General features: G+C 40.9%; 1 protein-coding gene across 2 annotated transcripts in view; it reads right to left on the bottom strand.

Moving 5' to 3' along the window:
* The window catches only part of kremen1 (kringle containing transmembrane protein 1), a 61,640-nt gene extending 41,841 nt beyond the window's left edge, over window positions 1-19,799 (bottom strand). For both annotated transcript variants that reach the window (XM_017043027.2, XM_008336268.2), the window contains exon 1: window positions 19,410-19,799. In XM_017043027.2, coding sequence (XP_016898516.1) covers window positions 19,410-19,488 — 79 coding nt within the window. In that variant the 5' untranslated portion in view covers window positions 19,489-19,799. The remainder of the gene's footprint in view (window positions 1-19,409) is intronic.
* Window positions 19,800-20,615: the final 816 nt, after the last annotated feature.

The raw sequence follows: 20,615 nt of genomic DNA, 5'->3' as shown, positions 1-20,615 counted from the left end.
CAAAGCATTTGCATCTGTTCTGAAGGCTGGCAGCCACTGCAGCAGAGGAAAGAGAAGGAAACACTGCTACTGAGAGTTTGGCAGCAGCACAAGCTGAAGCATGAGTCACTCCCCCAAAGAACTCAACTGTAATGGCCCAAGTCAGAGAGAATAACATCATGTAAGGACAGGGCAACCAAGTGCAACCCAAATGAGTTAACTGCCTTCAAATATCGCTTCAAAAAGAATGACAATTTGCACAAAAGGAAGTGGCACTATGCTGTGCTGCTGCTCAAAACACGTATCTGGAAAAAAGAGCTAGATGCAGAGACTTTTTTTCTTATTCTTTAAAAACTTTGCTATGGAGTTTTAGGATGAAGCCGAGCTTGTCTGCCCATGGTCTGCCTGGAACAAACCACTGCTGGCAGTCTTCCTGCGGCCAAGTTAGCAATCCAGGTCGAGATGGTATATATGGCAGCATTTTGCCATACAAGTGATGGGAGTGGGTTGCTCCGTGTGGTTTCTCAGCATCATTTGCTTGTGGTGGGAATAGTAAGTAGACGATCTGTAAGGACTCATAGATAAGTGAGGCCATCGTAAAGATGAATGGACCATTTAAGAGTCCTGCGGACGGCCACACATCTACTAAGCTAAAAAGGAAATTTATGTTGAGATGGGTGGATATGGGAATTTTACCCTTGTCCTAGGACAAGTGAAGAGCTTATCTGCCAATGGGACCATCTCCGCTTCAAACTCTTGATCACGCCCAGCCCCCACGTCACACCCCTTTTCCTTGTCACCAAGCAACTGTTGCGCTCACGTCACATGGGCTTGGGCTTTCGTGTGGTTTCATCAGTGGCCATGATGGGAAACAGAACCACTACCGCATGAAAGTCGAGAAGGAGGGGGAAAGCCTCCTATAAAATACATGCAGATCTACAAATAGAAAAGAGGAAGAGGAGGACTCGCCCTTGACCAAGCCCTGCACTCCAAAAAACCAAGCGCCAACCCAGAAATAACAGGAAAAAAACAGTGAAAGAGTAGAGGACGAATGACAACAGGCTAATAGCCCTGTTATTATATTTGTTGAGATTTGTGGTTAATGATTCCCACATTGCAACTTCAAATGCATTTGATGCTCTGAGACAAGCGGTGAAGGAACTGGAGGAGGTCTTGGTTGTGTGATTGCAAGAACAAACAGGAGGGAAAAAACCTCAAGATTAGAAAAAAAAAATGTCTTCTTTAAAATGTATTGCCAGGTCACAGAGGAGCTTTGATTAGTTGTGTTTTTGTAAGGGACGAAAACTAGTGATAATTACAGACGTTCATAAAGTGTGAACTCATAGAGGACCCGCAGAAAGAACTTCCTTCTTACATTATTATAGACTCTGAGCTTTGGGGACAGCAACATGTGTGAGGGAAATATTTCCTTTAAATATTTGTAAATATTACACCAAAGGAGCTTATAAAAAAGAGTTAATGGTCACAAAAATACTGGTTGGAACAAGAAACAAGACAAACTAGATTTTCTTCAAGGTTTTAGAGACCTATCAACTGCAAAAAATGACAGTGATTACAGGTTATATATGATCATTCACAATGTGTTTCCTCTTCATGGTGTCCTGGTAGTCATTACAGTTGTGGTGTTCATTAATGTCAGTTCAGTAAGAACAGAGGCCAAGGCCAGGAAATACCAGGCCAGATGCAGTGGGTTAGTGAGTTATCTTATGGGGTGAGGTAGGGTTGGGGGCTGGGGGGGGGTTTGGTTCTCTCTCTAACAGAATCTATTTCCACACCAATACCACATCAGTCTTAAGAAAATTACAGGAAGCCAGTGTTACCCATGTTATCCAGATCATATAAATATTCTAATTATCAGGCCTGAAACTAAATGTGATATGACCAAACAGAAGCAATGGCTCTCAGATGAGGACATTTGGAAATTGAAGACCCACACGTTTCCCTATGATTCTTCTCTCAAGTTTTCTACTAGGTGAAAAAGTGCCACGAAATGAGAACAGATTCCACCCCAGTATTTAAATCTGCTGACAATGAGGATTTTACAATTCACTTCTCACGGGTTTGTTGTAGGTGTTAGCCCCTAAACTAAGTCAGGTTCAATGACTCCAAAAATAGCCTCCATCTCCATTCACCACCACTGCAGCCACAGACTCACAAGACTCACTGCCAAAGTTGCTGGGTAGCACCCATAAAACAGAGACCTGTCTCATTCTAGTGCGACCCTATTATTTGGCTCTGAAATGGAAAGAGTCTAATCTGCTGTAGCCTGTGGTGGGTTTCACACACTGCCAGACACAAATTTATTTGACGCTGCAGATATGGAAACCATAAAAGCTTTCTATTTCCTGACATTACAGCCTGCTTTTTTAACCATATTTATGCGTTTTGACCATCGGGCATATCAAAGTAGGCAGAATGAAGGTCTTTTCAGGCCTTTTAAAAACAGCCCAGGATGATATTTGAAACTCTGCACAAACGGGGGAAAAGGTACTTTGGCTTTTGTTACTGGACAACACTGGAGCAGGACAGAATGTTTTTTGATTTTGCTTGGTTAATCATCATAGATGGGTGCAGTGGACGTTAAATTCCTAACATAGATGTAAAGATCACTGAAGCACAGGCTGTCATCCAAAGGAGAGAACCTTCTGGAAAATGTCAACATTGTAGATCTGCCAACCATCCTGACAGGAGAGTAGATGGTATGCCATGTTCCGTTGCCTCCCATTTGGCACCAACATCCAGATTTGAAGCCTTTCTTGACATCTGCCCAAAAGGGGCTGAATATTCAAACAAGATTAAAAACCTCCTCATTTATCATCCTCAAATATATAAACCTACAATTTTTAACACAGTGAAAAGAAATGGAGGGCGTGATCCCCAGTATTATTGCACATGCTCGAAACCATCTCTGAAATCAGAGTAAAGATTGAAAACAGAATCTTGAGTGTAGCCACGATGAACTGAGGGTCTTCAGTTGAGAGAGAGATTGATTCATTTTAAATTAAACCAACCTGCAAATTAGAGGAGATGGTTGAGAATCCAGGAAGGGGTATAAGACGAGGCAAGAAAAAACAAAAAGTAAAGAAGAGAAGAGAGGCAGTGCGAGCCCGGGGTGGAACAAAGACCAGTTTTATGATCCGACAGATTGTTAACCCAGGCACTCATTTTCTCCTTCTTGCACATTACACCAGTGAAGTGAACAATTGGATTTTTTTTAAACATTTCTCTTTGACATAGGCAGGACCGACAAAGCACAGGTTTGTCAAATTAATGGCGTGTACACATTGCATCTCTAATGACAGGGGCTTGAGGTACTGGTTACATTCCAGAGCAGCTTTGTGATGCAGCTGCATGCTGGGATGGTTTAAAAACAAACAAAAAACTGATGCAGGGCTTCAGAGACAAAAACTAATGCAAGAAAACCACACATCCCCATATGGCTTTCACATTGCCCTCGGCCTTTGATAAACAGAAGATCTATGGTGCATCGTAGCTAAAAACTGCTACACAGAGGTGTTCAAAGACTGACATGACTCTCTCTGAACTTTTCTTTAAAAATAAATAAATAAATAAAATGGGCCCCAGACATTGCACGCTATCAGATGACCCGACATAAGCAAGAAGTGACAAGACATGTATTAATCCCCCTTTCTCCACATTTACTTCCGGTAAGAATGAAAAGGATTTAGGGATGAAACTAATGGAGAGTGAAGGCAGAAAACACACACTCACGCAGAGTTTTTTTTGAGCACTTTATATATTACATAATGCATTCCCTAGACCGTAACTCAAATATTACAAATATATGCCTAACTTTAATCTCTAACCCTAACTGCAACCTAGCCCTAATTTGAATCCTTCAAGATAAATGCAAACTAAATGTTGAACATTAACCCCAATAAAACCATCTGTATCATATTTGCTACAAAAGATTCAGAGAGGAAAACAGAAAGTGTTCTGTTTTTCAAAATGCTATGGAGGAAATTTGTTATTTCTAAAGTGATCATTGTTGTTAGAAAAATAAACGCCTCACATAATATAGAAAAAGAATCTTATAAATAAACTATATGGCACTTTTTTATTTTGTTATATTAACATATAAGTTAGAGAAATTTAGCATCAAAGTTAGTTTAGAGGGTTTTTTTTATATCTGGTTTTACAGGGCTACTACTACTACTGTGAGGACCTGCAAAATGTCCCCGAAAGCAATGTGTCTCTGAACCCATGGTACGTTTCTAAAAAAAACTGTCCCCACTAGTATAGGTATACCTGCGACACACAAATACGCACAGTTATGTACATTGAATCCTTTGTTTATCCGATGGTAGGACCAGTGTCATTGTGGCAATACCATTTTCACCCACTCATCAGGGGACTGGAGATATCCGCCCACCGAAGGAGTCAACAGTCACACACGTGTTTATGTTTAAGTGCACATGTCATTCAATTCCTGCACTCTTCTTCCCACAATGGTTCAAAGCAGTAATCAATCCGCAGCAGTGTTATATAAGCAGTGAGGTTCATACACTCGGAGCTCGTCTCCTGCCTGACTCCATTATTTTCATGTTTCATGTTCCTCCAGTGGTACAAATGTAGCGCCGCTCAGAAAAAGACGTCAGATCCACACAGACCTCTCGCCCGGCACATATTGTTTTCACTAAGACTCCTTCAGTGCTGCTGCTGCTGCTACAGTGTGTTAGAGTAAGGCGAACCCTGAAAACAGGGGGACGGATTTTTTGCTAAACACACCTGTTTTCTATCGCTCTGTTTGTGCTCAGGTTATCTGGTATTTCAGGAATGAAAATTATATGTGGTTTGGTTTGGTCTGACGTTTTGTTAGGCCTGTTACAGGGGTATGTGTGTAACATGCCACCTCCCTCACACACACACACACACACAAACTTGTTTTTTTTTTTTGTTTTTTTTTTTTTTAGTATAGACCCAGTCCCTTTATTCCAACCTCATATATTACATATGGCTGCCTTTCACCACCGTTTCCCAAAGACTGGGTCGCGACCCTCTGGTGTGTCGCAAGAGTTTGTTTTGTTTTTTTGGGGGGGTGAGGGGGATTGTCTCAGATCAGGTTTCCCAGGAGTTTACGAATAATGTCTATTGACTTGGGTCACGAAGGTTTGTGACTTTTAAAATATGGGTCCCCAGAAAAAAAGTTTGGAAAACACTGCCTTATACCAGTGGTACTCAAAGTGTGGGGTGAGCCCCAGGGAACGGAAAAATGCAAAGGGGGTGGGCAACAAACTGAAGGACATTTTCAAGGTTCAGGTGTTCAATAAATTTGAAAAGCAATTTGTCGAGATTTCTGTTGGGGCGACGGGTCCAGGTGAAGCTTGGAAATCCCCCCTTGTTCAAAGTGGGCAATGACCAAAAAAGTTTAAGAACCATTGCCTTGTCTTGTAATAAAAAAATCCTGGATCTCAAAATGCCCTCTCTCTTTGTAGGACCTGCTAAATGTCCTCACGAGGACAAAGTGTCGGTGGTTTGTGCACCCCATTTTGGGACCCATTGGATTCAATACAATAGTTAACAAATCTCAAGTGGTTCGGTGTATTTTTTTTAATGAAGGATCTAATGAGCAACAACAGTTCTTAATTAGTATTTCAGATCCATGACCCTACCACGCTGTTCTTTTCTTCAATGGTTATCATCTACGAGGCAGGAGGGACTGAAAATCTTTGTTGAAAGTACAGAACTTTGTTCTGACAGACTGCTCCTCTCCTGCCATTTTGAAGACATTTTTCTTTATTGCTGTGCAGTTTTGATGAGTTATTTCCTCGTGTGGATTTCCTGCCAGCAGTCAAATGTGACACTAAATTAAATTTGGGTAATGAGTAAATCACAGACATTTAATTAAGGAGGGTGGGAGGAGGGGTGAGGGGGGGGGTGATCTATTCTGCTTCAGGCTCATCTGACTTTTATCTTTCTTACAGTTTATAGTTCTTTTAAATTATCGTATAACTACCGGCCGATTTGTCGATACAACCCAAATTTACCGATGGATTTATTGTCATATTTTGACAGAATTGACAAAAATTCTAATAATTAATTTTTAAATAATAAGTATACTGTAAATAATTAATAAGTAAATGGTTTTATAAAATTATAAATCTTTACTATACAGAAGTTTCCTTACTGTAGTTGAATAAACTGAATAAAGTAACTCTTCATCAACTGTAATGTGTACATCAAATATCTGCACATTTACTCAGTAAGTTTCAAGCAGTAATTTCAACAAACTCATTTTTGACTGACACCACCATCTGCATCCACTGAAATCTCCAGCGACCTTATTTGGACATAATTGCCAACAGGTCAAATATGACAAGTATTTATCTTTGTACGTAAACAGCAGATGGTGTCGGTGGTGTTTTCACGCAACATTTGGAGACATGATTATATATTTTTATAGTGTGTAAATCATAATCTGTGTGTCCAGAAAAGAATCGTATAAATCACTTCATCGAGCTGATAGTTTTACAGTTTGTTGTTGTTGTTGTTGCATATTTGTCTGGTTTTGTAATTATCATTTGTGAACATTTTCTATTTATTGCGGAAGATCAAAACAACAAACATATACAGTGTTTTAAATTATAAAAGTTCATCAGTTAAACTACCAAAGAGCTTATTGAGTGACACAGCTAAAGCTCCAACAGCTCCCATTTCTGATTTAAAGGTGAAAGGGATCTATTTTTTTACTTCCCCCTTCTTTTATTTTTTTTCTTACAAACTTTTGTTTGTCTGTGGGAAGAGTCTGAACCAAACGGTGCTGCTAAAAAAACAGGGGCCATCCCATTGGAGATCCATTACGGAGGACCTATTGATGGCCAACAGATTCTGTTACATGGCATCAGCCGAGTGTGACCACACCTCCGGTGGTGCTGGTCAACGGCTGGTGCCACATAGGCTGCTGCCGATCCAGTCTGTTTTGTGTTCGCCTTTGGGAGCTGTATTCACCTTCCATCCAGGACAGACAACTAAGTCAGGGCCTCTTGTTGACTTGGGTTTCATCTCTTCATTTCAGACCTTTTTCAAAAGGCCAGCCATTGCAATGGGATATCGGTAGCTCTGCGGCTCAAGCTGGACAAAGGGTTTTTGTGCAGAGAGTTGCCCGAGATGTTCCTGTTCATTTGTAAAGCAAAGTCTATAAACTGTTTAAGCTCCGATCCCTGCGGTATCGCAGCTCAAGTTAATGGACTTCTATTCCCATGGCTTTTTACATGGAAACATGCTGTCCAGCTTTTGTTCTGCGCTCTCTGAGCTCTAGCACATTTCAGTCATGGCATCTTATATCTGCCGACTGGCTTTGTTCCTTTGTTTGCTGTCCACTTAGCTAAGTCTGCTCTCCCCACTTGTCCAAATATTTGCCCCTGTCCGCAAAGCCATGTCCACTTGCTTGTCCGCGTTAAATTAGTCCTGTCTGTAGGCATTTCCTGCGACTAGAAGAGGCGACAATTTGCCTGTTTAGCCACAAACTGCTGCAACTGGACAAAAACCAGACCCTGAGGCTCAGCATCAAAATTACGCTTCATTTATTTAAAGTGGTTGCCATTACTCTACCACAGTGAGGCACAGACCTCAGTGGATGTGGCCCAACCATAACTGCATTATAAAAAGAACTAAAGTTCGACGGACAGGTCATGCCTCATGCAGTAGCAATTCAATATTCCCCCATCATGGTGAGGGTTCTGCTTCTCATACTCAAGGCTGCATGTGACACCACAAAAATACAAGGTTGCCTCGAAAATCAGTCTGCGGAGATTTTTGTAAAAACATACAACTAATCATCATTGCAGAGATTGGAACATGGTAAATATGTGCATCAAAGAAAGGATAATGACTCGCTCACCCTAATCATAATATGTCAAAAGATTTATCGTAGGTGTACAGGAACAGGAAACCAGAGTGGTTTTTAAGAGAATAAATCAAACCAAAGTTTAATAATGATTTTTCCAGATCTTTTGGAAACGAGCCTTGAGTGAGTGTTGACAGCAAATAGCAAAGCACTATATTTTACCAACAGAACAAAATGTCTCTTAATCTCTCTCCATGTATCTCTGAGGCAAGTTGACAAGTTGAGTGTTGAGCTTTGTTAGATTTAATTTGATCAGATTATAGAGATAATTCTCAGAAAGTAAACATCACATCATCAACACAAAGACGTTCCCTGAAACTAAGCAAAGTTACCCAACAGAAGTGTCTAAACTTAAATAGAGGACAGGTCACTTTGAAAGGTCACTTTGAAAGAGTTTGGGGGTTTTAAATCTGGGTTTTATAATATTAGGACAATTTTTAAAAGAAGAGTGAATAGCATTTCACGTAAACCTTTCGCAGCACCAATTTAGAAACTTATATCCGAGGAACATTTTCATGCGTCGACCACTTCCTCCCTGAGGCCACTAAACCTCCTTTAAAATCCAATTTCTGCGAATCGAGTTTTGATAATGAAAACAACTGTTTGCTTGAGAAGTCACGGAATAACATAGGGCTCTACGGTATTTCATTACTGTTCTCTGACAATTTCATTTAGCCCTCAAGTGTACTCAGGCTGATAGACTCAGAGACAGAAAAGCTGAGAGAATGTCACGTCAGTGACTGCACGGGGTTTGGACATACATACGAAAATGTCACCATAACCCAATGAGGGCATGGAATACACAGTGTAGAGAGTCTGGGAAGAAAAAGTTGTTAAAGAGTAAGTCAAGAAATTACACTGCTGTGCAGCAATCCGGTCCAAAACCAACATGTCAGAGCTCATTCATGAGAATACTCTGACTGGTCTAGAGTGACCTTTAAGAAACAAAACCTCACAAACCACTATTAAGGCCACATGAGTGCACTCTCCCACCTAAACATTGTTTATTTCTTTCCAGCTTGACAGTTGTACACAGCCAGCAGTTGCTTGACAGCTTAATTTCATGTTGTGTTAGTGGACCGCCTCCGTGGATCACCGACCAGAGTGACACACTAAACCTCACACGTTTGTCTGGGGATGGCATTTTCCTGTGTAACTTTTTTTGCTCTACACGACAATCCAATCCATCATCTTGTCACACAACGACCGTACAACATGTTCACCATTTTAGATCCTGAAGCTGGAATCGCACCGGCTGCTTTGCATGCTAGGTCACTCTGAGCAAACCACAGAGCAGGTGGTCATTTGCACAAGGTAAGAGGAACATGAAGGAGTTACACTCTGTCTGAGTCAAAAAAGGGCAAGCGGGAGATAGGGCTATGACACAGAGAGACGTACTCTGATCAAACAAATGGAAGCCTTTGAACACCATGGAATGAGGATCACAGTGGCATGATAATAAGCACGACTGTGTTTATAATAACTAGGTCTGTTTCTCCATCTTTGTGGCTGGTGGTTTTATGGGCGGTCCAGCCCCACGGCATAGAGGAACATGGGCGTTGCTCGCAACACGACCTGCCCAGGACACCACCCAGAGGTCAACAGGAAGTACACCAGTAAGAAGTGGGAAGACTTCTCCTGTTACCAGCAGTGAGTCAGCACCATGTTCTATTTAGCATATTGGGGAATTTGACAAAAAGTTAGTCTTCACAAGTCAAAACAGGTTTAGGACCAAGAGAGTTTGGATGAGCACCACAAAAGGCTCCACTTTACATTTTTTATTTATTTGAACCACTTCCCACTGTAGGTGCATTTTCATTAGCCTGTCAGAGAAAACATCAGATTTCAAAGTTTTATTGCAATGTAATTGACCTATGGAAGAAAAAATACATTGACACATATTGACATGATGATGAAACGCATGTAGGATAATATTTAGTTTCCTGTTGTCCTTGTGTGTTGAGCTGCCCTCGGATTAACCTGCTATTATGGTGGCAGTTTGCAATTATTCAAGTTTTGATCAATTACTCAACTTTTTCAACTTAGGCTACAAATAACTCTTAAACATTGCAAACAATAATAACAATTTCTGGGCATGTTTTCTGTGTGTGCTGGACTTTAATGGGCTTCCACGTTCTACCAATTTAATAAATGTAGATTGCCAAAATTTTAAGCACATGTATAGGATCTTTAAGGATGATGTGAAAGTGCATTAAAATGTGAGCAATTACTTTTATCTTTTATTTATTTGTGTTTTATTTATATTTACTGAATTTTGTTTTTTATTATTTCTCCCAAAAAAGTGTCCTACACTGTGGATTTTATTTACATGCATTTACTTATTATACATACAGTTATTAAAAGGGAAAGTGTTGAAGAAAAGGATTGCGCAATTAGCATTTTTAATTATATTGTATTGTATTTCTTGTCATTCTTTATCTTTTCAGCCATGCTGGCCATGTTTTCTTTACCACTGCTTTCCATAATCCCAAATAGCTGACACCATATTGCAAAATATTTGCCAGAAAGAGACACAACACAGCTCATTCATTTGACATTTACAACAAAGAGTTTTTTCCCAGGACTTTGTAATATAAATTCGTCATACTTTGGCCGGTATCATCTTAAAAACTGCAACACAATTAATAGGGTTGGCCACGCTTCCCTTTGCTCAAAACACTATTATCCACCCTTTCACGCAAGCCCACAGGCATGACGACGTCTCTGTCAATCTCTCTCTATTGACTCTTTGTGCACGACATAATTAATTTAAAAATAATCTTGTTTGCATACTACCTATTTTTTTCATAATCCTGCTCCACCCTAGTCGTCTGACCTGAATCGCCACCCTGATCAGCGGCTACATGTTATCCTGAGAACGAGACCCAAGTGTTGGGGAGTTTCAGCTTTTTTGGCTCCAAACTTAGGAATTAGTTACTTTTAAACATTATACAGACCTCTGTACTCTCTCTCTCTCTGTTTCTAGGATTGTTTTCATTGGCTTTTGAATGTCTTTAATGCATTTTTTGGTACTCTACAGAATTCTGGTTCAGCCCTGTTGTTCTTACATGTGGTTTGTGGATTAATTGGACTGGATGTTGCCCAGAGGCAACAGAAGGGGAGGAAAGAGTTTGTTTGCAATAACAAAATCAGGCAATTTTTGAGCCTGATAAGTTACTAACAAATCAGAGAAAAACTAACTAATTAATAAAAGGAGTTAAGTTGTCAGGTGATTCATGTTTCCTGTGATTGTTTTTGTGTTTATGTTTCACTGAGAAATGAAAAATTTATATGTAATACTGGGCAAGGATTCAAGTTTGTAATTGTAATTAATTGCCACGTTTTTTGTGATTAATTGCACTTTTGGCTTGTAAATACACAAATCAGTAGTATGTATTGCAGTTAATTAAAATCTAATTAAATCTTTAATGAATAAATGACACAAATAAAAACTACAATAACGTATGACAGAAAATTTATGGAAATATTAAATTAATGCTTTGGTTGTTTTTGTTTGTTTGTTTTTTTTTTTCTTTTTTTTTTTTGCCTAGACTTAATCAGAGATTTATGCAAATCAAATTAAGAAAAACTTTTTTTTCTTCATATTTAAATGTAATTAAAAATGTACATGGTTGCACCATGTACATTTTTGTAAGCATGATAGGAGAGCACCAGTGTAAATAATTTACAATTATTGTTAGGTTTATAAATACAGGTTATAAGTATACAGTATAAATAATTAATAAAACATTTACAAAAAAAAAGTTGCAAAAACCATATGCAGTTGTGTTCCTTGACATCCGCTATGCAGACTCTGAGAGTCCAAATGATCAAAGTAACCATTTCAGAGCAGGTGGTCCTTGTTCGGAAAGACCTTCGTGCACCAGTTTATATCAATGTGAGCATGTGATCCCAGCATATTGTCCCAATTGGTGGCTGCAGGACAAAACATATGACAGGGGCTCAAAGAAGTTGTTTACACGTACACCCAACGACCGCTCGAAAACAAGGTAGGGAACAGACGTGGAGCGTGTCCTTTGAAGCTGCTGCACACAAAAAATGTAAAGTAAGCTGTAAACACAACCGCCGCACGATGATCTTTCCAACTGATAAACAGCAGTATCTCAGCCAACCATCTCCAGCAAATCTAAAGAAAAATACCTGTCCCTCCATTTGCATCAGGCTTAACCATGTTGTTAGGTGTATGATTTCTGTCATTTACTTACTGTAGCCACACAGAAGGCATGCAGTTGTGTTTAATATGGAACAAAATAGACGTGCTACAACAGAGAAGTGAGAGGTAAGAGGTTGCAGGGTTCGGCAAACCAACCCGTGGCTCCTGACCCACATGCCGCTCTTCTGCCTTTTTGCATTTGCTCCCCTTTGGGATTGTATATAATGTTTTTGAAGTGACAAGTGTGAAGCTGTTTCTCCAAACAAAATCATTCATGGCTCATAAATCGGCTCAAGATTGGCTGGTATTTTGAGTGGACAGCAGTGCATTCTGCACCGTCTGCAGATACTGACAGCATAAAACCACAGAGTCTGTATAACTGCAATACAAAAACAAAGAGTCGCCACACGACTGTACATAAAGTGATTTACTTTGCAACCCAACATGGTTTTGGGGACAGACAACTAGTCACTGTGCCAGCATTTATTTGATGGTAACACAATCAAAAATGGCTCTCTTGGTGTTGATGGTTGCAGTTCTGGGGTTCTGGGCTCCAGAACTGCAACCATAGAGGGAGTCGAGGCAACTGTATTTCTTCTTCAGATTACACTGTTTCTCCAGTTATTGTCATAAGTACAACTTAAAACTAAATATTTTGGTGTCAAATACAACCCTAGTCACAGTCTTATCTCCAAATTCTTAATCCTCCATCGTCTGTTACCAACATGACGATAAACCCAAAACATATCTGCAGGACAGTCACACCCACTTTGTCAGAATGTTTTCACTCCAAAGCCCCTAGAGTCATGCTGGTTTCAACAATCTCATAATCACAACTTTTGAGAACACACACAACTCACACACAGTGTGCTACACTACATGGATCCGTCCCAGTGGTTTGTCTGAACCTGCTTCTGCTGCACAGAAGCTCAGCAGAGGGGGGAGAGGTTTCCATCTCTCTGAACCGGAAAGCAGGGTAGGTGGGGGTGGTGTGCAGGACCACAGGACCCACATCTGAAACCCAGGCCCGGAGCACCCTCTTCCCACAATGCCCTCTGACACTCCTCACAGTCTTTGTGAAGCCCTTATGTTAAACTCCTTAAGAACCCACTGTCTCTCCTCAAACCCGACGCTCCATCGCGATCACCTCTGCCAGCAGAGGCTAGTGTTTCTTCAAACAGCAGCGGACGGCCTGTCATTATCCTGTAATAAAGACGATTCTCTGGTTGCACGTATGCACAAAGAACACACTGTCTTAGAGGTTCAAAGGGCTGATAGAAGCCAATCATAAACTGTGTTATATTCACTGACGACACAGCGAACCGGTGAAGGAGAAGGCTGAGATTGATGGACGTGATACTTGACATGACCTCTCTTTAAAATCTCCAGCAGGAAATTAGCAGTTTGTAGAGACTGCAGATGCTTACACACACACACAGGCAGTGCTAAAGGCAGATTAAGTCTGCCAGATTAAGTTTTGTTATTGTTCGGGAGGCTCAACATTCGAGAGCAGATTTAATTTAAAGTACATACTGTATACCTGTAATACAATGCCAGGTATATGTACTCTACAGGTACATGGCAATATGTACAATTCACAGAAAGTACAGTATTCCTTCTGGGTCACATGTGATACATGTCATACATTCCAATTTGTAGCTTTTGTGTCCCAATTGTGTTTGGTTCTAATTTCCTTAATAGAATAACTCCGAGGTTTGGAAAGGTGCCTGAGCGAAACATGCAATTTGAAGGCATCAGGCCCTGCTTTACTGTCACTGACTGTTACGTCTTTCATTTACTCAACCGTTGTGAATTTACAAAACATACAATAACAAAATCACATTATCAAGAGCCTCCCTTTAAAGGTAAATGTGACTTTAATAACTGACTCTCGCCATCTCTATCTGAAGATAAAGTACTGTATATGAATGGACTGCCCAGTCATAGGGGATGGGATCGGAACCAACGCCAGTCAGGGTGGGTGGGGTACATCCAGGACAGTTCGCCCGTCCATCAGAGGGCCACATATAGAGACACACAACCATTCACACTCACATTCATACCTATGGTCAATTTAGAGTGCCCAATCAACCTAATCCTCTAATGACCATGTTTCTGGACTGCGGGAGGAAACCAGAATACCCAAAGAAAACCCACGCACACGCAGGGAGAACATGCAAACCAGCAATCTTCTGACTGTAAAGGAAAGACGTTCTAACAACATTTGCCATCATGTGGCCTTTATGCATTTATGCATCTATTTTTCTTTAACTATTAAAGAACAACGCCTTTAACGACAACTTTTATTGATTTTTAAACATTTTGCAAGAAGGCTTTTTTTTCTACATCTTTACTGTGTAACCACGGCACATAGTTATTTGACGGTTGAATAAAAGTGAACTGGAAAGTCTTGTTCTCTATACCTTGAATCTAAGTACAAGATCTAACAGGAAGCCAATGGAAACCAGCTGAAGAGCAACATGTTGGACAGGAGCCATGGGTTGCAGACCCACGCCTTAGGTCACAAGTTATCCCCAATATCATATACATCATATATTTTTAATCAGTTAGTGGCGTATGATGTGGAAATGTAGGAAGAAGTATGTGGGGACCCCGATCAACTATTTAAAGATGCATTAACACCTGCAGTCAGACTTCAAATGTCCTAATTCCAAATCTTGGTCCTATGTAGAGCAAAACTCTAGCTAGAAAGACCACGAGCCTGGGAGACCAACCAGTGATCTTCTTGTTTTAGAAGGACTAATTTGAAGGATTCAATTTGAACTGTAATTGATCATGGAAATGATTCACCGTTGCATACATAAAGTCTCACGTGAAATGTTCAGCCAAACAGCTGGAAACAACAACACCCATGCCCCACTGACCTCTATCAGTCAGGCGTCAGACCTCTGTGACGGCTGACTGGGCCAAATATGAAATGCGTGTGTGAGCCACTGATAAATGAAGGGAATTTTTCGTTCACAATGCGGCCACCTTGCTCTTTCCGTACCCGCAGATTGTTGACGGAAACGTTTTGCCGGGATGTAACAATATGTCCAATATCGTGTGTTTAGACAGGAAGCAGGAAAACAGGTGGTTGCCAGAAGAAACAGCGAGTTGCCAGTTTATGCAGCGGCTCGTAAGGAGGTCAGCCACGAAGGAGAAATGGAAACACATGCTGTCGTTCATCTGCCCATCACTGTGTTTAAAATTTAAATGCCCATATTGAATGAGAGTGCAGAGCCTAACAGTCTTCAGTAATGTCTAGATATAATAGAACAAATTCAACTTTGTTTGATCAGGCACGTAACATTCCCTTGGTGCGGCCTTACAAGTCATTTCATGCACTCATGTCTACTTAAACATGGCCCTGACTGCAGATGAAGGGGAATCCCGTGAGGTAACTTTTATCTTCCCCAAAGTTCTCCCGGTGGAGCACAAGACCAAAGCTCTGACTTGATGTTTCCTCCATCAGAACATCTTTTTGACAGCTGTGTATTCTGTAATCACATAATAAGCCCACATTCCATGTTACCAAAATGTCAGAGCCTGCCCTTTCAAGCCTCAGCTCAACACAACCAAATCTCACTGCTTTCCATTTAAATATGAAACAAACAGTCCAAACCAACTCCAGAGGCACTTTTTCATCATTATATAATAAGAATTGTACGGTGGAGGACTGGGAAGGTAAACAAACTTAAAAGCACTAAGATATCGATACTCAGACAGGAATCTCCGCAAGCTCCTCAAGACATTTTCACAAGTCTAAGGTTTAGAAGAGCCATAGATTTGTCACAATTAAGACAAAATATCTTCATTATTTCATTAAAAATTCAAACAACAGCTGAACAAAATTTGAAGTTATATTTGAAGTGACAACTGAACAGAGAGTATGAGGTTAGGAACTTCATGATCTCTCTATACTTCAGCAACTTAACACATTAAATTAACAACTCGGACAAGGACAACTCCCTAATACCATGAGTGGTTCCAGGATTAGGCTTGTGATTGCAGGGTTGTGTAACTTTTTTGGAGGAGCAGCTGTAACAGAAACCGTTTCCTAGCATTAATCAAGTTGTTTCCTAATTTTTACCCTACTAACAACAACAACCTGCATTATTAGCATCTTACAAAACAGCTCATTTGCGCCTCATTCTGACAGCTCTGACAGTCTTCAGCTTCCACTTATGTGTGCATTTCTGTGAAAGTCCCCTTCAGCCGCCAAACGAACAAAGGGCCGGCCACTTTGAGTCACAGCAGCATGTGGGAGTCTGCGGGGGTTGCTTTTCAATCAACCCTCTGAGCTCAGGTGAAGAGAAAGTGCACATTATGAATAAAAGTCTGCAGTTTATGAACTCCCTGCATCGGGAGGATAAAGTGCAGGATACGGAAAAAGAACCCATTTTTAGTACTTTATATGAGGCACGGGTACTTCACTGCTTCACATCCACATGTCGTCTTTCAGCCTCACCTACCTGTGGTCTATATACTTCCAGCATGTGAGTGCAGGTGTGTGTGAGAGAGAGATAAAGTGCTGCAGTGCACAATGACAGAGAAAGTATTCCAGCGTAATTGATTCTGACTTTGTCATAAATGCTTCTATGAATGGCTCTCTGCAGAGCATTAACACACTGCTGCATGACCTGGCTGTGTCAGTTACAATGAAACTCAGCCTTTTAACTTTTAACACTCACGCACATGTTGACATTTCACCTCTTAATTACATCTCACATATGTCGTGGACTGGTCTGACACCGACACTCACGCTGATAACTAGACTTTCTAAGGCAAAGAGAATTATCTTTAACTGCAGCGTTGCCACAGCTAAAGAGAATTCGAATGCACCAGAGTGAGCTGAGTAGTTTTCCTCCGTTATTTCAACTTTCCTTCAGCTTGTCACATCCACTTTTCCTCTACCCTTAGGTTTCAATATTCTCTACCATGGCCACAGACAGCGTGCTGCATCAAATTCATCTTCTCTGACAGATTTGTCCTGTTGGATGTGGGCAGAAAATCTTATACCCTTGTGCTCAGCTTCTGAGTGAGACGGCTTACAATTAGAGAGGAAAAAAAAAAAAGAAAGGCTGTGTGATGACTTCACTGCAGCTTCTGGCAAATTGCAACAACAAAAAAAAGTTGTGGTCACGAGGAAGAGAAGTTTAACCAACATCTCTGAAGGTTTAAAATGTGACTCCCAGCTTCTCTGCTTTACCTTTAATTCACACACACTCACGAACACCCACAGTGTTAACAGACCTAAATAAGCACAGACAAGTCATATACTGACTGTAGACTGACTTTTTGCAGGTTTAATTTGTTATTTCAGTCATTCATCTTCTTGCATTTAATCCGCAAGAGTAGCTGCACCTGGAGTCAACCCTAGCAAACCCACCAGTCTATCACAGGGCCACATACAGAGACCAGTGGCCAATAAACTGCTAACAATTAGCCTCATTAACCAAACAGAGAATGCACTTCAAAACTCATATTGGCACAAACCACTTTTCTACTGTGTGGCCCTTTGAGACCTTCAGCGTAAAATAATACAAATAAAAGTAAAGGAGTTCATTATTATACAACCATATTTGCATATTAATATATGTATATATAGAATATAAAATGTCTTCCTTATTTAATCTTGTTATATGTTCTTATTCTGCTCAGTTTGAAAGATGAATGAAGGAACAAAACAATTGAAACTACCACCATAAAGTCATGGGATCAAACCAGCACAGTATTGATTATTTAGTAGTGTTTCCTAAACATTTTTTTTCTGGGGACCTATATTTCAAAAGTCACAAACTTTTGCGGCCCACGTCAATAGACGTTATTCGTAAACTCGGGAAACATGATGCGAGATGATCCCAAAAACAAAAATATCTCTTGCGACCCAGTGTTTGGGAAACAATGACTTAGTAAGGCAAGAGCACTGTCAACTTTACACTTTAAAGGTTCAAAGCTGAACTTTATACTTCAGATACCTTTGGATTCCAGCATCTGCTTTACCTTCAATCCCTACAGTTCTCACAGACCAAATAAAGCCCCCCCCCCCCCACACACACACACACACACACTGGCAGGTCACTGACCCCAATCGGGGTGAAAAACATTTCGGTTTTACTGTACAATAAACGTGCCACAGCTGACTTCAACTAAACTTGCTCCTTCATTTCCCCCTCTCGTGTTTGAGGGGGAATGCCATTGCTTTAAATACTTTGTTAATACATAGGTACACATGAGAGTACTTACGCACTAGCCCAGATGGCGGACCCTCTAATTTGAAATCCAAGGGTATAATTAAGAGACAAAAAAAATTAAAAAGGAAAACATGGGTATTTGCTGCTTATACATGAAACGCGGCACAAATTACAGCAAGTACATGCTGGGTCGGTGTGGTCATCTATTAGATATTCACGTTTCGGGACAATGTTCTCCGCAGGGACAGCTGGGAAATGAGCTCTGGATGTAACTTTGAAGTCTCGCACAGACACACACTGACACATCCGTGCGTAATCGTTCGATCTGGATGGAAAATTAAACTGGATGATATCAGATGATTGAGCTGGGAGTTTCGGCTGTGTTTCAGGGGATTGACGGAGGCCACGGAGACAACAGGCCACTAAAGCTGGAGAGAATGTGAGGATGAAACATCAAGTTTCTAAAGAAAAAAAAAACGTGTTGAAAACTCGGGTTTTTCGTAAGGTGATACAGAACAGAAACACGGACCAGGGCTGGCAGCGCTGCACGCGTTTACGAGCCGTGCGTAAAAGCTTCTGTTTTCGATTAAAATCTCATCCTTCTCTGTGACCGCTCTCAATGTGACTTTGAGGACATCGAGCCAAACACTCACTCTGATTTGTAACCTTCCATCCCGATGTATATCGTCTCATAACATCAACTTTGTTAAGACTGCCAGTCGGTTATCTTTGGACACGCTGCTTGGATCGTATGTGTTTACACAGTAGGCGTGTGGAGGTAAGAGAAGTATCTGATCGGACCAGTCTCTCTGCTCATTAACTCACTCAATTATAGTCGAAACACAACACCTCCCCTGGCTTTTCTGCTTTGGACTCACTCCGAAAACTCGCAAACTCGAGGCAGCGTGTAAGTTTGGAGGAAGAAGAGAAAAAAGATCACGCGTAGTAAGACTTGAACCAAGACCGTGAACTATGAACAGAGACTCCCACGGGACTGAAATCGTTCAAAACAAACCAAAATACGTCAGAGCAGAGTTCGTGTGAGTTTGTGTAATTCAGCTAATGTGGTTTAAAAGGCTGGAAGTTGACTTTGGAGACGCTTCCCACCACGCGCATTCGACCTCGGAACGCATTCCCGGAGGAAAAGACGGAGCAGAAAAGTTTTCCTTACCAGTGTCGAAATGACTCAGGGCTGCAGAAGAAATAAAGCCAATGAGAAGGAAAGAAGCGGCGACTGTCCAGGAATCCATGGTGTGTTTAGAGAGTGGAGTGAGCCTCAGGTGAAGCGCAGTCTGACGGACGGATGCGCAGACCGGCGGAGTAAAGAGCCGGACTCTCTCTGACTCTCTCTGACTCAGAGACTGTCCGGGTCTGCGCAGCAGAGACTTGTTGGCCCACGTTATAAAAAGTCCCTCAACTTCAAAACAGGTCTCCACTGCCACTGCTAGACTGACACTCCAAAGACACGACCAGATAGTAGAAAGCAGGGATCCTGTTTCCGACCCATGTGACAGGAAATAGGGGCAATAGAATCAACCTGCAGCGCTGGTGAAGCAGCCGAAAGAACAGAGGGAGGGATGGAAGGGAGGGAGGGAGGGAGGCAGTGTTGGGGATGAAGGGGGAGGACTCTGCTGGTGCAATGAACAGCAGGTTAACAAAGGACAAAGTGACTTTGGTTTTCTAAAAAAAGACACAATATGTAGAGATTTACTAAAGAGACATACACATACAAAATTAGAATTAATTAATCCACTTTTTTTTCAAAGTTTAAGGCATATCTCCTCTAGGGGGCGTCAGATTACTTTTGAGGAAAGTACACCAGAAGAAAAGAAGGACAGGTGCCAGACAACATACTGTAAACTAGCTAATCATTTGTCTTTTTGCGCTTTTTAAAATACTCCAACGAGTAACAATTTCATCTTCGCTATCAAAAATGATTTCTGATACAAACTCTACTTCTGACTTTTACAGTTACAATGAAAGTAACCGACCAGAAAAACAAACATTGATCATGATGGGTCACATAGTACAAGGAGACAATAGTCAACCATAAATTACAACATGAGCAGCGAGCCGGGGTTGCAGTAGAGGATTTGTAATGTTGAGGTCTAAAACTGATTAAGGATTCACTATTAGACAGTGTCATACATATATATACAACATCTATTCACTGCATACACAGGTCACTCAAATAACCTCAGCCGTGCATCATTTTAACAGCCTGGGTGTTCTAAAGGGAGAGAGAGAAGGGCGAGCGACGACAGTTGTGTATCTGAACACACCAGAGATTTAGACTGAATTAGGATAAGGACGACAGGGAAGTGCTTTTCACACAGTGATAAGAAGAAAAACAAAATGAGTTTTGAAGTTTTGGCTG

This window comes from Cynoglossus semilaevis, chromosome Z (genome assembly GCF_000523025.1).
Source record: "Cynoglossus semilaevis isolate Cse_v1.0 chromosome Z, Cse_v1.0, whole genome shotgun sequence".
NCBI lineage: Eukaryota > Metazoa > Chordata > Actinopteri > Pleuronectiformes > Cynoglossidae > Cynoglossus > Cynoglossus semilaevis.
This window is presented reverse-complemented; position numbering and strand designations above follow the sequence as displayed.